The 19,940-nt window shown below is 51.0% G+C and overlaps 1 protein-coding gene across 1 annotated transcript in view; it reads right to left on the reverse strand.

The window, feature by feature from the left end:
- The window catches only part of PAPPA2 (pappalysin 2), a 167,144-nt gene that overhangs the window by 112,992 nt on the left and 34,212 nt on the right, over nucleotides 1-19,940 (reverse strand). The window contains exon 3 of the mRNA XM_065409588.1: nucleotides 4,651-4,796. Within this exon, the coding sequence (XP_065265660.1) occupies nucleotides 4,651-4,796 (146 nt within the window). The remainder of the gene's footprint in view (nucleotides 1-4,650; nucleotides 4,797-19,940) is intronic.

Genomic DNA, 19,940 nt, shown 5'->3' on the forward strand with positions numbered 1-19,940 from the left:
GTAGGAGGACGGAATGCACTGATCACTGCTATGTGGACTTGCAGGGAGCTGAGGGAGAGACCCCATGTCTTTAAAGACAGGTTGTAGTCCAAAATGAAGGGAATGTCTGCGGCTTCTAACATAATGCCTCTTAGCTGTGTCCAAGTGCAGAAGCATTTCCATTTAGCCAGGTAACATTTTCTAGTAGAGTCCTTTCTGCTAATAGAAAGGATATCCTGCATGGCTGAGGAGCATGGACGTTCTAGGGATGATGCCCATCCAAATACCATGCCCTGAGGTGAAGCAGTCATGGATTGGGGTATTTGATCTTGCTGTTGCACTGGGTCAGGAGCTCTGGAAAGGTCAGGATGGCAATCGGCAGATGAGACAACATGTGTGCAGGAGGCTGGAGAACCAAACTGTTTGGGCCAGAATGGGGCGATGAGGATGACAGTTGCCTTGTCTTGTCGGATCTTGTGCAGCACCTGTGACAAGAGTGGTAGCATAGTTGAGCTGGTCTGACCAGGAGAGAAGGAGAGCATCACCCTGGGAGTGATAACCTAGAGCTCCTCTGGAGCAATACGTGTCACACTTGCTGTTGGTTTGAGAAGTGAACAGATCTCTGGTTGGGATTTCCCATTGCGTGAAAAGTCATGTAGCACCCTCTCGTGGAGTTCTCACTCATTGTTGATCCCAAAGCATCTGCTGGAGGGAGTCTGCAAGCACATTCTGCTTCCCCAGAAGGTAGGCTGCAGATAGGGTGATCTGATTAGTGATGCACCGGTTGCAGAAGTTGACTGCTTCTGCGCACAGGGAGACAGACTTTCCTCCCCATTGCTTGTTGATGTAGAATATGGTCGTAGTGTTGTTTGACATTATCAGGACATGGTGACAGTGGATGAATGGAAGAAGGAACTTGCATGCCTTTTGTACTGATCAAAGTTCCAGGACATCAATATGCATTCTGGACTTCCTTGTGTCATGCGGTTGTCCATAAGGGCTCCTCAGTCTATTAGGGACGTAATTATAGTTTTGTCCAGAGAAGAGGGGATAAAGTGGACTCCCATGCATACGTGGGAAGGATTTGTCCAACGTAGGAACGAAGATAGTACCTTGGCAGGAACCGTGAACAGAAGGTGAACAGAACCGTGAACAGAATGACGGCTTGGTGAGTATACCAACTGTAGTCATGCTTGAAGACAACAAAGGTGGATCTTTCCGAAGCAACCTCAACCACCTGCGAATTGGGAGCTGGGTGCAAGCATAAAAATTCTGAGCTCTTAGCTGGCACATAACAGTGTCTCTCTGCCCCTTTGGGGGTAGGAGCACAGGTGGCGGGGGTGTGCCACACTGTCCTACACAGTTCCAGTATGGCTTCATTGGCAGGGAGGGCTATTCTCATAGGTCCCAAGGTGTGGAGGATGTCCAAGAGCTTGTGTTGGGAGTCCTGGATTTCCTCTAGTGGGAACTGAAGTTCACTTGAGATGACGCAGAAGATCTTGGAACTGCTTGAAGTCATCTGGGGGGGAAGGGTATGTCAAAGTCACCATTTCATCCGGCGATGACAATGGTAGTCTAGCTAGTTCTGGTGTAACAGCTGTAACCGGAGCGTAGTACTCCTCCTGTCAGTGGTTCCCTCCAAGGGGAAGTAGGTGGCGACTGCCTGGCAAAGTGGACAGACTCTGAAGGGTGGTATTGGTCCCAGCGCCCCCAGTATGATCAGAACTAAACACAGTAATATTCCAGGTGATGGCTTCTCACTGAAGGATAAACTGGCATTGTTCTCTATCTCATCACTTATATTCACCTCAACTTTTTGTTTGTGGTTTCAATCACTGCTGTGCATTGCGCAGAGGTTTTTATTGAGTTGTTGTGGGCTTCTTCCTGAGTGGAAGGTCTAGTAGTTCAGTGTATTCCTTCCAATGCGCATTACCATGCACTTGTCAGAAGTGAATTTCATCTGCTGTCATGTTATCCACTCAACTGTCTTGGTTTCGTCCCTCTGAAGATGCACAGTCTTCTCCACTCTTGACTGAGTTAAATAATTGTGTGTCATCTGCAAATTTTGACCCCTCATTGCTTACCCCTTTTCTAGAATATTAGTAAATACATAAAATATCACCAGAACTTTTGGCCATCCCACACAATCACTCTTCTGCCATGTTAAAAGTTGACCATTTATCCCTACTCAGTTCTCTATCTCTTAACCAACGAGGAGTCCAGTAGCACCTTAAGGCTAACAGATTTATTTGGGCATAAGCTTTTGTGGGTAAAAAAACCCACTTCTTCAGATGCATGGAGAAGTGTTTTTTTTAACCCACAAAAGCTTATGCCCAAATAAATCTGTTAGTCTTTAAGGTGCCACCGGACTCCTCATTGTTTTTATGGAATCAGACTAACCCGGCTACCCCTCTGGTATCTCTTAACCAGCTTCTGATCCATTACAATACTTTGCCTCTCACTTCATGTTTATTTATTTTCTTTAATAGCCTCATGTGGGGGACTTTGATCCAGATTCTCAAGGTATTTAGGTGCCTAACTCCCATTAAAACCAATGGGCATTAGGCTCCTTTGAGGATCTGGATCTTTGTCAAAAGCTTTGTTTTTTGAAGTCTGCTTGTTCTTAGGCCTCTTCAGAACTGAGACAGGTATGCATGCTACAATGTGTGAAGTGAGGTCTGTGTGGTGGAAACACCTATTGATTGAATGCAAAGCTGTCACCCTCCTTCACAAAAGAAGAGACGGGCTTGAACCAAAGCCTTCAATCCATGCCTGAGTTTTGGCAAAGTTCAGATCCAGATTCAAACTTCCCAGCTCTGTCTCTAATGCCAAGCTAACCCCCACCACCCACCACCTTTAGTTGAAGCACTTGACTCAAATGTTGCAGCAGGTGCCTAGCTCTGCTTACGATTTCAGGCTGGATGATCCCAGAGGTAAATGCAAGGCTTTGAGACATCAGACTACCCCGCTGCCTTCTGCACGCCTCTTAGTGAACACAGAATCAGAGGTATGCACTGGAAAGGAGCCGGGAAAGGCCTGGTGATGAAGGGAGGGGATAGGGGATACACATGGACAGTCAGAGGGGGTTGAAGAGAAGGAGTATGACTGAGGAGCTGGTTGTAGGAAAATAAGTGTCAGTCACAAGTGGCTGAGCCTTGAAAATGATTCTTGATAACCAAAGGAATGGATTCCACAGAGATCTGCCTTCCTCAACAAGCGAGTGGAGCACTCTGCAGCTGAGAAGCCAGCCCCAAAATCCACGGCACTGTGAGCATTCAGCATGCTGAAGAAAGGAAACTGGTAAAAATAACTTTAAAACAGCGCTCCAGTGGCTGTTTAGAATTTGAAGGTTTGAACATCCCACGCTATGAAAGCAGAAGGTCAAGGTCTGGCATGCAGGTGCCGGGAGCAATTACTTCCAGTTACTTAAGTGTTGCTCAGTAAGATGTTTTGACTGCAAAGAGTAAAGGGCTCTGCCAGAAATGTCTGAGAGCGGAGAGAGGGAGGGAAGGGAGGGGGGAAAAAGAGGGAAATAGAAGAAAGAGAAAAAGAAAAAGACATGCAGAAGAGAAGGAAACATGAACCACATCAGTTCTGTTTGAACAGCAGCTGTCTGTGCCCCATTGGGGGAGCACCTCCTGCTCACACCTTTTTATTGGGGCTGATTTAGGGGCCTGTTCCCAAGCCTACTGAAGGCAGTGGGAATCTTTCCATTAACTTCGCTGGGTGTTGGATCAGGATCTAAAAAAGTGACTAGATCTGGCATATGTACTGATGTTTGCCAGGAGGAGCCGTCGGTGCTAATGCCTGGTGCTGATGGCCTGCTCTGGAAGTGTTCACATCTCTTTTTTAGTTCTCTTGAAATCACAAAAGGAAGCCTGCGAATTGTACACACAGCTAATCTGTGAACACAGCGTTGCTACTACTGCAGCCCCAGCTGCCTCTCTCTGTGTGCTACCCCAGCGGGGGAGTTCTGGCTCTGTAGGGCTAGACAGAAGCATGCTGTGGAGGGGAGAGAACAAGCACCCCCCTTGGAAGCTGCACAGCCCATAGGGCAGCCCTGCCTGCTATCCCCCCTCCCCCCCCCCACTCTGGCCAGAATTGTAGCCCCTCTACTCTCAAAACGAGAAAAAGGAACTTTTCTGAATCTCTCTCCAAAGCTTCTCTTGGGGCTCACGGCAGTGAATTTGGATGGATCCACATCACTTACCTTCTTACTCTGAGCCTCTCTGGCACGTCCGCGCCGACTCTCTTGGTGTGGCCACAGTCAGGCCTGATGTTAAGATTCCCTTGCTCCTTTCCAGATGAACCCCCAATCACAGCTCCCCTGGACAGGAGCACCTGTCCTAAGGAAGCGCTCTTCCTGTGCTCCGTCCCCACCCCAAGGGGCTGGCCGTCTCAAGTATAACAGCCCCTAGTTGGGATGAACGCAGGACTCCTAGCTCCAAAACACAGGCCTCTACTGCATATGCTGAAGGCCACAGGGTCTGATCCAGAGCCCACTCAAGTCAATCGGAGTCTTGCCACTGACTCCACTGGGCTTTGGATTAGATCACTGGCCCCACCTGCCTCCCCATGCCCTATGAGAGTTGTAGCAGGCAGCTGCCCCCTGTGCACCAGCCACAGAGGGAGAAGCTGACACATGGGAGTCACATAAGAGGACTGGCTTACCCAGGTGGCTGAGGGCCTCTTTATCCCATGGCCAGGTGGCGGCACCGGCCAGCTCCTCCCGCACCGAGCTGGCAAAGTAGACGTTGAGGAAGTGTGTGCTGTTCAGCTGCAGTGCCTCCTTCAGCTCCTTCACGCTCATGTACGTCCTGCAGGGACAGGGAACGGGAGACAGTCAGCAGATATCTCAGTGCAGCAGGAAGGAGTAGGATTGTGCTGAACTGGTGTAGGACAGGGCCCTGGGAGAGGCCTGGGAACAACCAGAGCAGAAGCAGCCCCAGAGAATCCATCCCTTGAGATCCAGTGCATTCTGGGAAAGTCTGGGAAGGCTTGGCCAGTTTTAGGGAGACGTCCAACCAGACTGTTAATTCGTTACCTTAATGCGGAGTCGTATCATGTTAGTTAAAGGGCTTGGGCAGAGATGCAACCAAACAAATATAAATAATTTTTGCTATTTATAGTCTCTCCCTAGTTAAGACTGAATTCTGCTCTTAGAGAAGGTACACCTCTACCTCGATATAACGCTGTCCTCGGGAGCCAAAAAATCTTACCGTGTTATAGGTGAAACCGCGTTATATTGAACTTGCTTTGATCCACCGGAGTGCGCAGCCCCGCCCCCCCGGAGCACTGCTTTACCACGTTACATCCAAATTTGTGTTATATCAGGTGGCGTTATATCGAGGTAACGGTATACCTGTCCTGGGGCAGCAGGAATCCCGGGGACCCCCAGGAAGAGAGAAAAGGGGGAAGGAGAGAATGAGGAGAGGAAATGGGAGGAGAGATGAATGGGTGACTCCAGGGAGAGAGAAGAAAGGAAGAGACCACCCCCACTGTGGGGGAAGAGAAGGGGACTTGCTCTAGGAAAGAGAGAAGGGGGAACTCAAGGGAGAGAAAGGGTGTTCGTCCAAAAGGAGAAAAAGGTGCTTATAACTGTATTGGTTTCAGTGAGACACTCCCAGGTTTCTCAAGGGGCCGAGCTCTCCCTGAAACAGACCTGAAGTAAGATCCTTGCTCTCTCTCTGTTCCTCCATTCATATCTCACCCACCTTCTTTCAATGCTGACCCTTCCCTGCTCCCCTCCCAGCTCTGTACCTGGATCTCTGCCCTGCCCTGCTCCTACCGGACTCCTGCCTCCACTTTGCAGCATTCAGTGATGGCAGAGGGATCAAAGAACAGCATGGGCCATGGTGAAACAATATGTTCCCGCCTGATATCTGAAGTGAGGAGAAGAATCAATCAGACCAAGAGATATGCATATACAGGCGTGCCAAGACACCTCAAGGGCCTCAGAGTTTGGGCAGCCAAAAATGGAGGTGCCTGAAATCATGCGTCACTTCTGAAAGTTTTGGCCATTTCAGAATCCAATCCCTTTCTGCTCCTGCATTCTGCTAGCAACAGCCTCCTCTCTGTTCCTCCATCCTACCCTGGGATGCAGCTCCTGGCATCCAGAGCTTGGCTACCTTGGCAGACTCTGTGAGGCACCTGCCAATGACACTTGAGCAGCTCCCTCTTCCAGCTGCTGTTGGGCGGGTGCCTGAGCGAAGCTAGCCATCAGTCCAAGGGATTCATTATCATCATGTATTAAAGCTTGTAGCAGGGTGGTCACCCTGCTCCTGCCTTGAAAGGCTTAAAACAGCCCTGGGAGAGGGCTGGGGCAGGGGAAAAGCTAGGCTGATTGGGGGAAGCAGCCACAGGTGGGGGCCACGCCCCAGTCAGGCCACAGCTGGCCCTATAAGAGGGCTGAGGGCCAGAGACTGAGGGTATGTCTACACTACAAAATTAGGTCGATTTAATAGAAGTCGATTTTTTAGAAATCTACTTGATACAGTTGATTGTGTGTGTCCCCACTAAGCGCATTAAGTCGGCAGTGTGCATCCATAGTATCAAGGCTAGCATCGACTTTCGGAGTGTTGCACTGTGGTAGCTATCCCACAGTTCCCATAGTCTCCGCCGCCCATTGGAATTTTGAGTTGAGCTCCCAATGCCTGATGGGGCAAAAACATTGTCGCGGGTGGTTCTGGGTACATGTCATCAGGCCCCCCTCCCTCCCTCCGTGAAAGCAACGGCAAAAAATCGTTTCTCGCCTTTTTTCCTGGGTTACCTGTGCAGACGACATACCATGGCAAGCATGGAGCCCGCTCAGCTCACTGTCACCGTATGTCTCCTGGGTGCTGCTGGCAGACGTGGTACTGCAGTGCTACACAGCAGCATCCCCTTGCCTTGACATGCGGACAGCAGACGGTACAATACGACTGCTAGCCGTCGTTGTCGTCCCGTGGGTGCTCCTGGCCGACCTCGGTTAGGTTGGTCAGGGGCGTGTGAACAAAAATGGGAATGACTCCAGGTCATTCTCTTCTTTAAGTTTCGTCTAATGGAGATTCAGTCCTGCCTGGAATATCATGCCAGCTGGAGGCTTCTGCCTCAGGCTGCTCTCCCAGTCAGCAGCACTGCGTGGTCGCACCTACCCCTTGCTTCCATGGCTCATGAAGCCTGGACAGTAGTAAGGAGCAGTTCATAATGGTGGTAAAATGTGCCTTTGGACGTTTAAAAGCGCGCTGGCGCAGTTTATTGACTCGGTTAGACCTCAGCGAAACCAATATTCCCATCGTTATTACTGCTTGCTGTGTGCTCTACAATATCTGTGAGAGTAAGGGGGTGACGTTTATGGTGGGGTGGGAGGTTGAGGCAAATCACCTGGCCACTGATTACACACAGCCAGACACCAGGGCGGTTAGAAGAGCACAACAGGGCACGCTGTGCATCGGAGAAGCTTTGAAAACCAGTTTCATGACTGGCCAGGCTACAGTGTGAAAGTTCTGTTTGTTTCTCCTTGATGAAAACCCGCCCCCTTGGTTCACTCTACTTCCCTGTAAGCCAACCGCCCTCCCCTCCCCCCTTTGATCTCCACTTGCAGAGGCAATAAAGTCATTGTTGTTTCAAATTCTTGCATTCTTTATTAATTCGTCACACAAATGGGGGGATAACTGCCAAGGTAGCCCAGGAAGGGTGGGGGAGGAGGGAAGCACAGGGGTGGGGTAGTTGTAAGGGCACCCCCTAGAATGGCATGTAGCTTACCATAGAAGCGGCAAGTCTGGGGCTCTGACCCGGACTGGCCGTTTGCCCCTCTGGTATTTTGGTAGGCTTCATGCGGCACTGCTGCGGGTCCCTGTTATAACCTCTGTCCTTCATGCCCTTGGATTCATCTCCCCATACAGCGATCAGATGCAGTACCTCCCGTTCAGTCCATGCTGGAGGTCTTTTGCGATTCTGGGACTCCATGGTCACCTGCGCTGATGAGCTCTGCATGTTCACCTGTGCTGATCAGCTCGCTACGCTGGCCAAACAGGAAATGAAATTCAAACGTTCGCGGGGCTTTTCCTGTCTACCTGGCCAGTACATCTGAGTTGAGAGTGCTGTCCAGAGTGGTCACAATGGAGCACTCTGGGATAGCTCCCGGAGGCCAATACCGTCGAATTACGTCCATACTACTCCAAATTTGACCCAGCAGGGTCGATTTCAGTGCTAATCCCCTCGTCGGGGAGGAGTCAAGAAATTGATTTTAAGAGCCCTTTAAGTTGACAAAAATGGCTTCGTCGTGTGGACGGGTGCAGGGTTAAATCGATCTAACGCTGCTAAATTCGACCTAAACTCATAGTGTAGACCAGGGCTGAGAGAGACTCTCTCTAGCTTCATTGAGAGAGAAGGACCTGGCTGCTGGGGAAGCTGAGAAGGGTATCTAGGGTGGAGCAGTGCTGGGGAAGGGCAGAGGGAGCTGGGGGAGCTCCAGTCTAGCAAAGCCCCAGTCTGCAGGCCAAGCTAAGGGCCCACAAAAGGATACTAGGGCTGCAGGGGGCAGCCCAGATAAAGGCAGAGGCAGCTGCTCCAACCCCCCTTGCCGATGATGAGTGGTTTACAGACTGCCGTCTGCCCCAGGGAGTGGGGGCTAGATGATGACTGGCAGTAGTCACTGAGGCAAGGTGAGGATAGGGGGTTGGGGGTTCCCCTGGGAGGGGACACCCAGAGTGAGGGAGTACTGCGGTGGGCAGAACCCCTGGGCAAAGGGCACCGGGGTCTGGGAAGGACACGGGGGCCAGCGGCAGGCGAGACACCGGCCTGCAGAGGGTGCTCCGGGCTGGAAGAGCTAATTCTCTGGACAACCAGCAGGAGGCGCCGCGCCAGTGAGTTGTTGCCCTGCCACAAAGCTCTCACTGCTCATGCATTCAGGAATCCCATTAGCCACCTCAATATGGTGATAGCCAGCCCCAGCAAATAAGAGGGACATATTTTCTGTGTCCACTCAAAGGACACAGTGTCTGATCCACGACCCACTGAAGTCAGTAAAAAGAGTCCCGTTGACTAGAAAGTCTTTGGATCAGGCCCTGAGTGACCTGGAGCAACAGATTTCTGGGAGAAAAAACACACCACCATGGGAATGTAGCATTTTAGAGAATAAATATACAGAACAATGCTGATAAAATCATTAATGGTGAAAAAGGCCTCATTTATCACATGCTATCATGATCTTTCTGTAGCAATTGGCAGCTTGTAAGTTATATGGTAGGGAGATATTGTGAAGAGAATGCAGCCACTTCTCCCTACTGGGAGCTAGATACCAAGGGAACTCCCCTCCCCCCCTTTCCCCTCAACCATTCATGCAGGCAAACAAAAAATGCAACTGTACTTTATATACCGGCTTTCACAGAAGCTGCAGCATTCAGTGACGGCAGAGAGACCAAAAAACTACGCATGGGCCGGGGTGAAAAGATACTTTCCCATCTGATATCTGGAATGGGGAGAAGACTTAATGAGACCTAGAAATATGCAAATATGCTACTCTGGATGCCAGGGACTGCAGTGAAAGCTCCCCCCCCCCCCCCGGGGGGAGGATGGAGAGACATAGAGGAGGCTGTGGCTGGCAGAATGCGGGAGCAGAAAGAGATTGGAAGAGAGAAACAAGGCCCCTGAAGCAGGCTAAAAGCAGGCCCACGGGGCACGGGAAAACCAAAGAGGACATTTTGAATTGGATTCTGAAATGGCCAAAATTTTCAGTATCGACTAGCGATATCAGGCACGTCCATTTTTGGGTACCCGAACTGAAACCACCTCCAGGTGCCTGTTTTCACAAAGCACTGAGTCTGTTTCCTCTGAGAATCAAGCCCCTTGACGGTGTCTCAGGTGCCCCAAAAACGGAGTCACCCCCAAATCACTAGTCACTTTGGGAAACCTTGTCTGGAGCCAGTGGTTGTGCTCCAGGGTGGGGCTGAGAGGACCCCATTTCTTACCAAGTTCCCCCACTTCTCAACACAAGCAGCATTTCCAGAAAACACTTCCCCTACCATGTAAGTCACAGAGAGCAGCAAAGTTAGGACAATCTGATCCCCCTACGTTGCCTCGCCAGGCCGTCCCCAGCATGCGCCATGATGACACCATCTCATCACGAGGGCAGGAGCGATCAGGAAAGGGGACTCCCAGATCATCCCACCTGACCTCCTGCATAATGCAGGCCATCAACAGCACCCGGCACCCGCACACTAAACACCACCACACCAACTAGACCAAGTATTGAAACCCTCTGGAGACTACACTATTATGTGACACAGGCTGAGAACAGAAGGGACCGAGAAGCACCAACGCCGGAGGCCCCTGCAATGTCAGCCAATTGATTAGGTGAGATGTACCCACATGATCCTGACAAATGTCCCGTACCTCCGGCTGCAGAGGAAGGTGAAACCCCCCCCAAGCTCACTGCCGATCTGACCTGCAGGAAATTCCTTCCTGACCTCACAGATGGTGAGGGCACGGGAGCAAGAACCAGCCAGCCAAGCACCTGAGAGAGAGAACGCTCAGTGCCACCTCAGAGCACCAGCCGACCCAGGCCAGTGTCCCATCTCTAGCGGTGGCCACCTCTGATGCTTCAGAGGAAGGAGACAAAAACCAACCAACCAACCAACCAAAAAACACACAGAGCACATTGGGAGGGGGGGAGAAAATCCCTTCCTGAGCCCATAAATAAACCTGGAGGACATTTCTGTGGCATGACTCAGAAGGAACAGAAGCACAAACATAACAGGAATGGAGGTAGGAGAAAAGCTCCCTCATGCACATGGGCTGCTCGGGGGACCCAGGTTTTAAAAATAACATTGCTTCTTGACCTGTGATATCTTGGAAAAACAGCCCCAAGCCCTCCCGAGCCATCCAGATTCCGGGGGCTGACGTCAGCAGTGTTCAGAGGGATATTCCTGACGCCACTCTTCTGGAGACATGATGTTTTTCTGGCCGTCGCCTGCTGGTCCCCTGACACCAGCAACATTTTTTTTTCTACCCTTAATTGTGAGGAACTATAATTTCCTCCCTCGAGAGACTTGTGCAGTTCAGGGCCATGTTAGGGGGTGAGTGATGGGCTAGAGAGAGGAATGGTCCCTGATTTCTCCCACAGAAGCAGCGTAAGCACACAGATCTTCCCGCCAATCTCCCCAAAGACGCTAGAGAGACCAAAACATCTCCGGAATGGACAATTCTCTGATTTCCCTCAATTCCCCTATGAGCATGCAACTGGCGTCTCCGCCTGCCGTTGGCTCAGCTGCCAAAGTTATGCTAGCCCTCGTCCTCGGCAGTTCCGTTATTTTCTCCTGAGGGATGGGGGGGATCAGCCTCCCACCTCCCTCTGCCTCCACACACTGGTTAAGCTACAAGCCTCCCCCATTCCCCAAATAACTTCCCAGCTCCCCCACATGGGAGGATTCCAAATTGGACGACACACACGGCCGGCAGGCTGGTGTGAGCTGACATCCAGGAGTAAGGAGTACAAAAACAACGAGGAATAAAACACAGGCTGAAGGAGAAAAAGGAAGAGCCATCGGGTTTTCCAAATGAAGCAAAACAAGTGTTTCTTCATCCAAGTATGCAGGCTACTGGTGAGCATCAGCCAAGCTCTCCCCTGGGTTATCCCAGTGCAACCCTGATGAAATCAACTGGAGGAGAATTTAGTAAGCAGGGGTAGAGAACATATATGACTGTAGTGGTCTTGCAAATGAAACATCCTCCCACACTACAGGTGCGCATCTCCTCACGCTATGCCATGCACAAGGCACTGCAGCCTGCAGGGGTAGAGGTGCCACTCTCATTGTGTTGTGCCATGCATTCAGCTCTGCACCTTTGTAGCTGCAATGGCCTCACAGCGTGCAGGAATGGAGGTGTCACTCTGCTTGCTCTGTGCCATGCACGGGCATGTGGCTCTATGGGGGAGTTAACACCACAGCCTGTAGGGACAGGGCTGCTGCTGCTTTCATCTGCTTAGGCTTCTCCACCGCAGGGGAGGGAGCGTTGTTTGTGCGTAGCCAGGAGAAGGGAAGGGGTGTGGTGCTGTGTTTGGTCAGTGCAGGCTCTAGGAGCTGGAGGGTGCATCTGTAATGCAAGTGTAACCCACACACCCCCTGGGTGTGGTGTTCTGTCCCATCTAGTGGCACCGAGGCCACTTAGAGAGAGATAAAATGAGTCTGCTCTACAGCCTTAGCTAACAGCCACTTGACTTTTAGCTCATGTGGTAGAGGCTCATGCACTAAGCTCCAGAGGTCAGAGGTTCAATCCCGCCCGCAGGTTCAATCCCGCCCGCTGACGACCGGGGTCTGTCGGCATTACAGAAGCCCTTTTCTGGGAGGGAGGAGGGAATAAGTAGGCTTAACTAATAAACTATATGATGGGAAGATTCAGGACCCTGTCGATGGCATGGGCACAAAACAGCCTCCCAGGGTGAGCTTTCACTGCAGTCCCTGGTATCCAGAGCAGCGTATTTGCATATTTCTAGGTCTCATTAAGTCTTCTCCCCATTCCAGATATCAGATGGGAAAGTATCTTTTCACCCCAGCCCATGCGTAGTTTTTGAGGCCAGCACATATCCCGTGCTGTAACATAAATCATGCTGAATTCTCTGGGTATTGCTAAGGACGCAGTGTGTAACTCCACAGGAATTCCATTGCCGTTCAAAAATAGGAGCTCCTTCCCTGCCGACAGGCCAGTGAAGATGTGGGGCTGGGAGCAAGCTTCCCAAGTACCCTCCACAGACACTGGGAAATACTTGAGCCAGCCAGCTCCAAGCTAAGCGCCCAGGCTGCTGAAGTCATCTGAGACTCTGGCTGTCTTTTTATGTCCCTCACCAAGCTCCCATTCTGCAGGGAAAGTCCTCTCTCCTGCCCCTGCCAACCGGGGAGGCTCTCCGTTCCCCGGCCCCTGCTGACGGAAGTGGTGTCTCCAGGAAGGGCTTCCCAGCAGTTGGTGCTGGGCTGCCCATGGTGCTTGTGGTTAGGCAGGCGTTTCGGCAGAGCATTTGCAATGTGCCAAGGGTGAATGCAGCCAAGAGCAGGCTAGTCTCTCTGAAGCTATATCCAAAGGTAGAAGAGAGCGGTGTCTAAGGTGCATGAGCTCCTGCCCAGCACTGGTCGCTGGCATGAGGCTCCCACCCATCCTTACAGTGATAGTGTGATCTCATAGTACAGAGCATCCCTGAGATCCCTTGGTCATCATGCCGGACCAGCCTGAGGCATCACAGTGTTGTGACCAGAGTTAGTTTGTTTCGCTGAGGTTCTCCTTTGCTGGTCGAGTGAGAGGGTCTCACATCCAACTCAGCTTGGAGACTCCAGATTAACAGCTCAGTCTCCAGGGCAGCACCTGTCAAGGTGCCATCCACGTCCATGGACGCGTCATGGCAAGAGCACAACATCGTCACATCCAAAGCGCTGCCGCTAAACTGGGGAGAGAGTCTGGTCGCATGGGAAGGATAAAGCATGCCTGAAAGGATCAGGGACGCTTGAAGGATAGCCAGACATGCTCTTAGGATCTAGAGAGGCACAAAGTTCCTGACCAACGTCCACTGCCGTCAATAGGAACCACCCCCCACAAGCTTTTATGGGCTTGGACTAGGGCCCAAGAGCTTAAATGCGGGTGTGTGCACATGGGATAAGAGCATCACATAGCCACCTGGACCTGATGACACATCTCTTAGGGACAGACACTGCCAGTTGATGGGGGACCTAGAAAGCAGCTGTTGCTGCCAGTGTGGAGTCAAAGACATCATTTCATATTCGAGAAGAAGCGCTGTGCGAAGGCCTTTGATTGGGGGGCGGGGAACCGGAGATGCAGTGCAGATACGCGAGGGGCCCAGGGCCCCAGTTGTTGCCCATAGCATGGGGAATTCCTGTTTACGTTAACGGGAGTTATTTGTACCCTGCGGGAGGGAAATCTGGCTTCTGAACTGGAACAGCAGGTGGGCGTGGCATGGGCTGAGGTGCACTGGCAAAGCTGTGAGCATATTCAGCCTGGGGAGAGCTGTGGGGCGGCAGGTCAGGACTGAAGTGCATTGGCAGAGTTGTATGTGGGACCCAGCACTGCAATAGCAAGGGGTGCTGTGAGTGAGTACAGAGGTGCACAGGGAGAGCCATGTGGCTATGCAGCACTGGAATGGCCGTGGGGTTGCAGATCAGGTGCACTGGCCGTGCGTGGGACCCAGGATAGGACCAGTAGGTGAGCTGTGGGTGTGGATTGAGGTGCACTGTGAGAGCAGCATGGGTTGAATCCCTGGCTCTAGCCAGTGCTACCCATCCATCACTTTCATAAGCACCAAGTTCCACCAATTTTGACAGAGAGGAAAAACCCATCAACATATTTCCCTGGGGAAAGGCAGAGTGATTTACCATTGGCGGCCCCTTCACCATCAACTGGACTGAGCCAGTGCCCTGAGCAACACAGGTGGTTGAGTGACTATAAGCAGGGGTGCTGGCAGGGCATTCTACCTGAAGGCCCTATGGCTGCTGGCCCCTGATCCTTGTGGACATGCTGCGAAGCCCACCTTTTCCCTTTGGGCAAGGGATGAGGAGGGAATGGCTTGAGGCTTGAGATAGGAAGATAGGAAGTGCCAGAATGGATCAGAGCAGGGGTGCATCTCATCCTGTGTCCTGTCTCTGACCATGCAAAGCACCAGCTGCTCGAGGAAGAACCCTGCGGTTAGAGGCGATTGGATAATCTGCCCCCAGGGAAGGTTCTCTCCTGACCCCCAATAGTTAGAGGCTGGATTATGCCCGGAAAGAGCAGGGTTTGGATCTGACTCTGGAAAACTACAGAGATCCCTTTTAGATTTACACATGGGTATCCACCTGCCTGAGCTGGGGAGCAGATCATTAGGCAATACTGCTCTGGGCACAGGATGGGAGCCTGTCGACATGCTTTTAAGAAATAGAAATATAAGCAAGTGCAGATGAAGCATTTCTATTTGCTGCCAGCCAGGGAGTCGCTCTGGCTATCGGAGAGCAAGAGCAGAAAATCCAGATGCATTTACAGCTGGGAGCTTCCAGCAGTGCACACAGCTGTCTGAGGGAGTAGGAGAAGGAGCCGGCTGGGTCTGATTAGCATCATGCCTCGGGGTAGTTTGTTCCAAGCTGCACCCTTGCACATGATAAGCAGCCCTGTGTGTACACATATACCCGCACAAACCACAGACAGATGTTCAGCTCGGAAGGCCCTCACTGGCAAGAAACACACATCACCTTCAAATAAAACCTTTGCTTTGCTTTTCACGTTATATTTTGCAGACTTTGATGCTTCTCTTGCACGATGCCAAACCATCCGCATCAATCAGTCGCTGGCCCCCAAGTTTCTGGCCGTTACCATAAGAGGGGGAATTCCCTCCACCCCTCCGTGGAAAAGACTGGATGGTTTGCAAATCATATCTGAGGGTAGTCCAGTCTCTAATCAGACTGGATGCTCTGCTAACCACCTTCCTTTGCCTCCTTTTCCTCCTTCACCTGCCAGTGCTTTGAGCATTATGCTGCTGCTTAGCTTGCTGGCTTTGAATCTCCTACAGATCAGATGTGGATCAGAGGCTTGGATCACTGAATAACACTGCTTTTATGATGTTTGCATCCATTTCCACACTCCTCCACACCCTCCAATAAACCCAAAGCTAGACAAGCTTCCAAGCTGTCTCCCCTCATCACTTTCCTCTGAGTCACTGGACTGAATCTGGTCTGGTGCATTAAATGACCAAACGTCATTTTCTGTTGGCTGCTCAGTGACCTGGGGTTTCGGCGGAGTTCCCAGTGGAGAGGGACCTACACCACGGAGACCCCCACACCGACGGGTAGAGTTGTTGCCAATCTCACCAGCGTTGCCAAGGAGCCAGTGAGGGATCAACCCTGTAGGTGGTCCCTCCATGGCAGAACCTTGCCCAATGCCAGCCCTGGGGAGAGAGGGCTCCAGCCTCCAGGGCTGCGAATCCAGCACATTCCTTCCCGAGAGCTAAATTCTCTTACAAAACAGAAAACCAGTTCACCATGCTGTCCCATCGATTCCCAGCCCAAATGCCTCATGGTAGCACCATGTCACAGGGGGCAGGGGTGCCGGATGAGGAACGAGGCTCAAAGACTGAGCCCTGAACTCCAGACTCACATTTCCTAGAAAGCAGAGTGAGAGATGGGACTCGGGCGGGGGGTGGGGGTGGGGGAAGCGGGTCGAGCACACAGGCACAGCATGGAAACCGGAGGCTGTCAACAGGGAAAGCAAGGCTGCAGTGAGGCTGATTAAAGGAGGCATGAAGGGAGACAGACGAGAGAGATCAAGCCGCTGACTCAATAGGAACCACCTGACCTCTCCTCAGATGGGGCACAGCAGACCACGGCTGACGCCAGCAACCAGCCTGCATGTTGCAAGCTATTTCTCTTCAGTGGAGAGCAGGAGCTGCAGAGGCCTAATGGGAAGGGACAGCTGGATCGCAGAGCTGTCTCGCTGTCTGCAGAGGCGATGCATTGGATGCAAATCCTCTCTTCTGCTCTGCTATCCCCCCATTCTCAGTGCCTCTCCTGTGTGCAATCCATGGGGCTCTCACGTTCCCTCTCTCTCTCCAACTGCAGCAATAACAATACCCTCCCTGACCCATACCCGCAAATCACTTCCTGTGTGGGATTCGGGGCAACCCTAACCCTTTCCCCCTTACCACTGCAACTTAAGTACCAAGAGGCAATCCACAGCATTGCAGCATGCGTGCCCTACTCCTCCGCCACCACACACACGTGCCTGCAGTGCATCCCTCTACCCCATGGCGATTCACAAGCCACAGTGCAGTCTCCATTGCTTCCGGAGCCCCACACCCCAGTTACCAATTCATGGACCGCCCAGACTTGCATCTACAATTAAACCTCCTGAGGCAACCCACAAGGGTGCAGCATCTCTGCTCTCTCCTTATTACCACTGCAACCCCTCCATGCTCTGCAGCACTCCCAACTTCTTTCATTACTAATGCAACTGTGCTCATCCTGACTCAATCGGCAGGGCTACGGGTTCTCAGTGCATACCTCTTACCACAATGCAACCTGCAGGCCCCATACATTCCCATTTCCAATGCTTCTCCTTTACCCTGAAGCAATCCTCAGGGTTGTACCACACCTGCCCTCTCCTCACTATCAATCACTATTCTTTGCATCACAGCAGCAGCCTAGATCAGGGCCCCATTGTACTAGGCATTGCACAAACACAGTCAGTCCCTGCCCCCAAAGAGCTTACAATCGAAATAGACAAGACAGTCAAAGGAAGAACTAATATTTCCACTTTACAGACGGGAATCTGAGGCACAGAGAGATTTAAGTGATTTGTCCAAGGTCATGCAGGGAGTCTGTGGCAGAGCTAGGAACTGAACCCAAGTCTCCTGAGTCCCATTGAACCAGGCTTGGGCTGGACCCTAGGCTCTAGGGCCCTGTGAAATGGGAGGATCCCAGAGCTCGGGCTGCAGCCTGGGCCAGAATGTCTACACCACAGTTAAACAGCCCCTTAGAGTCAGCTGGCACGGGCCAGCTGTGGGTGTCTAACTGCAGTGTAGACAGACCCTAAACAATAAATACACTTGGGGGATTAGCCAAGAATCCAGGCAAATGGAAGCACCTAAAACCTTGTAAACTTTTACCTGTGGACAACCTGTGCCATATTTGCCATGGTTTATGCAGAAAACATGACTACAAGGTCCTAGGGGCAGTAACCTTTTCATGCACTTCCAGCAATCCTAGTCCTTGTGCGTGAGATCTGCCACTGGACAAATGGAGCTTGTGGGTGAAAATTCTAACATTTGTACGTACACCGGAGTGAGGATTTGAAGGACGGGCTTTTCCAAAGCTCTCAGTGTGGGCCTAAAACTGTTCCCACCGAAATCACGGGAGCTTTTCCATTGAGGACAGAATTAGCCCAACAAAGGGAATGACTACACTGCAGCTAGAGACGTAGCCGCCCAAGTACTTACCTAGGTTCTCGGATGGGATTGTGCACAGGTGGATAGCCCATGCCACCGCCTGTGCTGCTGCGGCTACACCCCAGTTTTAACATGCAAGCTCAATCAAAGCCAGCATGGGTACCTCTCCCCAAGGTGGAAATGATACTTTCCAGCTGCAGTGCAGACATAGCCACTGAGTTCTTTTGAAAATCCCCCTGTCTGAAGTGCATGCACAGGCGTCTGCAGCTCCAAAACGCACCCAAACGCATCTAGCGATTCACCTAGCTATTGAAGCATTTACACCACGTTCATGACGACAGCCTGAGGCCTGGCTGAACATTTGGCCTGTACAGAAAGAAGGGGGGAAATAAATCCATTAATAAGAGGTAAAACTGACAATGGAAAAGACAGAGGGGAAAGAGTTGGGAGCAGATATGGAAAGAAATAAAGGACATGGAAGAAAGAGAAACAGCAATATCAGATGTTCAACTACTTTACAGAGGGCTGGCTGCTAAAATCTTAGAAACGCACATTTCATTTGGTATATACCAGGAGCCAGTGACGTGAGACAGTAGAAAAGATGCAGTTTGGCACTCATGCTTGTGATGGGAGGGAGGGACCAGTGCTGGGCAGGAGCTCATGCACCTTAGACACCGCTCTCTTCTACCTTTGGACATAGCTTCAGAGAGACTAGGCTGCTCTTGGCTGCATTCACCCTTGGAGCACTGGACTCTTCTCTATGGCTCTGACCCAAAGCCTATTGAAGTCAGTGGAAAGACTCCCACTGACTTCCTCGGCCTTTGGATCAGGCCACGTCTGGGAGGGGATAATATGTTGATGCTGACTTTTTGAATGTTTGGCTTATACGGAACACGTACAGGGAGGGAGGAGGACGGGGGGAACACACAAGGTTGTTTGCAGCCATGTAGTTTCAGCGTGCAGGCTTTGACAGAGGCGACTCAGTCTAGTACAGACACCAAGATAAAGAATCCCAGGTAGGTTTCACTTTTTGGATTCATGGTACTGTTTCAAAATGGTTTCAAATGGGAGTTCCAAAATGTTCCAGTGAAAGGACCCCCCAAAGTCCCATTTTTGGGCCAGACCCTCATCTGGTGTAAATCAGCCTAGTTTTATTGAAATTGTGCTGATTTATACCAGCTTTTCATTTCCTCTTTTGTTCAGCTGGCCCAGCGAAGAGGCGGCACAGCCCAGTTTTGCCTGCTTCTGTGGGGGCGGGGAGAGCTCTGACCATCAGATCCCTGCTGGCAAGTTTCTATAGACCAACATCCTGAAGTTCACAGCAAACTTTTAAAGCACAGTTCTCAGGGGAAAAGAAAAAGTCTCTCTGTCCATGCAGCTTGGAATCTCAGGTCCTGATCCAAAACCCACTGAAGTCACTGGGAGTCTCTCCATGGGGATCACTGGACCGTCATCCCGCATCCTCAGTCCCCCCCCCCCCCGCCCCCCCGGATCCATGTTAGGCTATTAGGGGACAGAAAGGCACAAGCTCTGGGGACAGGACGAAGAATACAATCTGTGTACAACTTAAGAACCACTTCACACCTTTTACAGATCCCTTCCACTGACCCGCTGGTGATCCCCTCCACCTACCCCCACACTTCACTATCCTTACAGCATTAGAACCCTGTCACGTGAAACCTGACTGCTGACTGTATCCATTCTAATAAAAGCAGGGTGGATTTGATTTAAATCAAATTGATTTAAATCACAATTTAAATCACTAGTCAGGAAGACTCAATTTAATCATGGTTTTCTACATAGAAGTGCATTCTTCTTGGTTGTTATAACCTTAATACATATTCTTCACAACTCAGAGATAGATGTAGGTTTCATTTTTATAAGGTACACACTATACATTTTTAAACAGTGATTTATTTTGAAAACTTTTCAGATTAGTTTTACAGCTATATCAGAAAATGAATGAGTGTTTGGTTATTTCATTTACCAAAGGTAATTGAAGCAGATATTTATGAAGTCATTGGGAGGTGAACTATCTCCAATTCAACAGGTTAATCATTAATATTTGGAG

The sequence above is a fragment of the Emys orbicularis genome, chromosome 8 (assembly GCF_028017835.1).
Source record: "Emys orbicularis isolate rEmyOrb1 chromosome 8, rEmyOrb1.hap1, whole genome shotgun sequence".
NCBI classification, from domain to species: Eukaryota; Metazoa; Chordata; order Testudines; family Emydidae; genus Emys; species Emys orbicularis.